This window comes from Acyrthosiphon pisum, unplaced genomic scaffold, assembly GCF_005508785.2.
Source record: "Acyrthosiphon pisum isolate AL4f unplaced genomic scaffold, pea_aphid_22Mar2018_4r6ur Scaffold_20959;HRSCAF=22639, whole genome shotgun sequence".
Lineage (NCBI taxonomy): Eukaryota > Metazoa > Arthropoda > Insecta > Hemiptera > Aphididae > Acyrthosiphon > Acyrthosiphon pisum.
In genome coordinates, this window is record NW_021770372.1 from 10,843 (window position 1) to 14,131 (window position 3,289).

General features: G+C 28.3%; 2 protein-coding genes across 2 annotated transcripts in view; both read left to right on the forward strand.

Annotated features, from left to right (window-relative positions):
* LOC100571214 overlaps positions 1-696 on the forward strand; it is an 8,217-nt gene extending 7,521 nt beyond the window's left edge. Inside the window, exon 5 of the mRNA XM_029492146.1 lies at positions 691-696. Coding sequence (XP_029348006.1) covers positions 691-696 — 6 coding nt within the window. The remainder of the gene's footprint in view (positions 1-690) is intronic.
* A 206-nt stretch (positions 697-902) lies between these two features.
* LOC115034743 overlaps positions 903-3,289 on the forward strand; it is a gene marked incomplete at its 3' end in the record, with an annotated part of 9,709 nt that continues 7,322 nt past the window's right edge. The window contains exons 1-2 of the mRNA XM_029492147.1: positions 903-964; positions 1,050-1,218. Of these exons, the coding sequence (XP_029348007.1) occupies positions 903-964; positions 1,050-1,218 (231 nt within the window). The remainder of the gene's footprint in view (positions 965-1,049; positions 1,219-3,289) is intronic.

Sequence of the window (3,289 nt, forward strand, 5' to 3'; positions counted from 1 at the left end):
ATTTTGACGGTTAACGGCAACACAGACTGTATCTCGGTAGGTAGGGCGTAGGCTCCCCACACGTAGGTATTTAGGTAGGTCCGAGTTTGAACCCGTCGGAGCGCTTTTTGGACGACAACCATCTGTGCCGTATGGTATAACGCGGCCGCCGTAATCCGACTTTTTTTGCATTTTTTTTTCGAATTTTTTTCACGTGATTTTTCATATATATATAAATAATATAATATACACTATACAGAAACATATTGGTATTGTATTGATTAATATATTACGTATCTAAATGTTATTTATTTTATTAGGATGAATAATTGCACATTTTTCAAAATTTCCATATTGTTATATTTATATATAAATAGTTTGTATTTTATTTCGTATCTTTTATTACCGTCCGTAACATTAAATGCCCTTTGGACCTTTAATAGTTAAAACTTATCTCACGGCGGTGGAATGGAGGGGGTAATTAAGCTCGCGGAACCGTACCGTGTTATCCAACGTCAGGCTACGGTCAACGTTCGAAGGAGACGTTTCTACATGCACTTGAACCCTGGTGATTCTTTTGCACATTTTAATATTTCTAGACTCCTAATAACAAGTGCTTTCCTTCTAACGGGTTTTTGGTTTTGGATCAGACGATTTTTTTACCGGTGAGTACAATTTTGACATATTTTGACATTTTGACATACATATCAGTTCTAAATATAACACAAGTTTCAAAATCACTACTGATAACATACCGATACGATCATCTTTTCAATACCTACTTTCATTATAATTATTTTTATATATCGTGTTATAAATGTTATAAATTGAGTTTAATTAGTGTTTTAACAATTGTGTATTTATATTGTTATATAAATCTTTAATCTTTTAACTAATATACGATGCGTCCCAGGCTATTCACAATGGTGAAACGATGTGTAATCTGTGGAAACGTGGATGGTGACAATAACGTTTCGGTGCACAGGTATTTACCCCAGTATTTACAATTTCACATTTCACATAACAATAATGTAACATGTTAATATGTTATAAATCATACTCATCCTTAGATTTCTAACTGACGTACGTCGTCTTCAGTGGGTGGAATTTGTGGTGAACCAAGGTTTTCCTGTAAACCTAAACTCTACGTTGTGTTCGAGGCATTTTGTTCCTGGCCTTGACTACAATGAAGGGAATGTACGATACCGTCGTCTGCTCCATACAGCGGTTCCATCTTTGGTGAGTATCTGTGTCATCATATCATACATACATCACCAAGCATCAAAACTCATTCATTTCAAACCCAACCATAACACTGCCTTACAATAGATACGACTTACCTACCTAACTACCTACCTGGCTGTACAGCAAAACATACACTTTATGATGGATAAACAATAAAAAAGGGTTTGTGCTAGAGCACTATGATATATTAAATATATCTAGATAATATGTTAATTTTATCCTACAGTTGTTGAATTATGCAATACCTACCTACATGTTTGTGATATATTTCATTACGAATGTTTTGTTACTCTAAACAGCTCATTATGTTCACTAACACTCTTATACTTAAGGAATAAAAATGTACATACCTACCACCAAAATATTTACTTTTGTAAACAATATTAAACATTCAAATACAATTACATTATTATTGGTACATTTCACTTTCACATATTATCTTCATTGTCTTTGACAGTTTAATTTATTCTACATTAAGTTAAATTTAACAATATTGTATTTATGTTATTCAGATTCAGATGACTTTTATCACTTAGAAATTATATGTAACATTGTATACCATAATTACAATAACTACTCCAATAGTCAATTCACTTTGCTCATCATTTATAATAACATTTATATAACAAAATACATTACATTATCATACATTTCACATACACATATATCTTCACTGTCTGTGACGATTCAATTTATTCTACATTAAGTTAAGTTTAACAATACTGTATTAATGTTATCAGATGACTTTTTAGTTTTTTTCACTTAAAAATTACATGTGACGTTATATACTGTAGTTACTATAACCATACTTAGCTATTACAATAGTCAATTCACTTTGCTCATCATTTATAGTAATATACATACAACAAAATACATTACATGGTTAAACATTTCATATACACATATATCCTCATTGTATTTGACAATTCAATTTATTCTACATTAAGTTAATTTTAACAATATTGTATTTATGTTATTCAGATTCAGATGACTTTTATCACTTAGAAATTATATGTAACATTATATAGGTACCATAATAATTACAATAATTACAATAATCATAGTTAACTACTCCAATAGTAAATTCTTCGGTAAATTCACTTTGCTCATCATTTATAATAACATATATTTAACAAAATGCATTACATTATTATATATTTCACATACACATATATCTTCATTGTCTTTGACAATTCAATTCATTCTACATTAAGTTAAGTTTAACTATACTGTATTAATGTTATCAGATGATTTTTTAGTTTTTTTCACTTAAAAATTCCATGTGGCGTTATATACTGTAGTTACTATAACCATACTTAACTATTACAATAGTCAATTCACTTTGATCATCATTTATAATAACATACATTTAACAAAATGCATTACATTATTATATATTTCACATACACATATATCTTCATTGTCTTTGACAATTCAATTCATTCTACATTAAGTTAAGTTTAACTATACTGTATTAAACTGATGACTTTTTTCACTTAAAAATTCCATGCGACGTTATATACTGTAGTTACAATAACCATACTTAACTACTTCAATAGTCAATCCACTGTGCTCATAATTTATTATTTGCTTGCTTAATTAATTTAAATTACGCTACATTTTAAATTTATTACATAAAACTAAACTCAACAATATTATATTGAAATTAATACATATTATACAATATACACATGATACAATGTTAAATGACACAAAAATTATTTGTCATGATAAACCTTATGTTATTCAACAAATGTCTTCTTCTTTTTTTTTTTTTGTTACACCTAATATTTATTAATTACAATTTCAATTACATAATCAATTAATACATTGGGACATGTATGGTTTAGTACATTCTACAAACTAACACATTTTTTGATCGCATTGCATTAGGTACATTTTTAATTGACACTAAAGTTAATGATTTTATAACTATATACTATATTGGGCAGTGAAAATGAATAGAAAATAAAATATTATTGCCATGTTATTGTTTGACAATGAATGCACTATTGTATATTTGAGTGTGCACTCTAGAATGAACCATTATTTTGTTTTAAACATT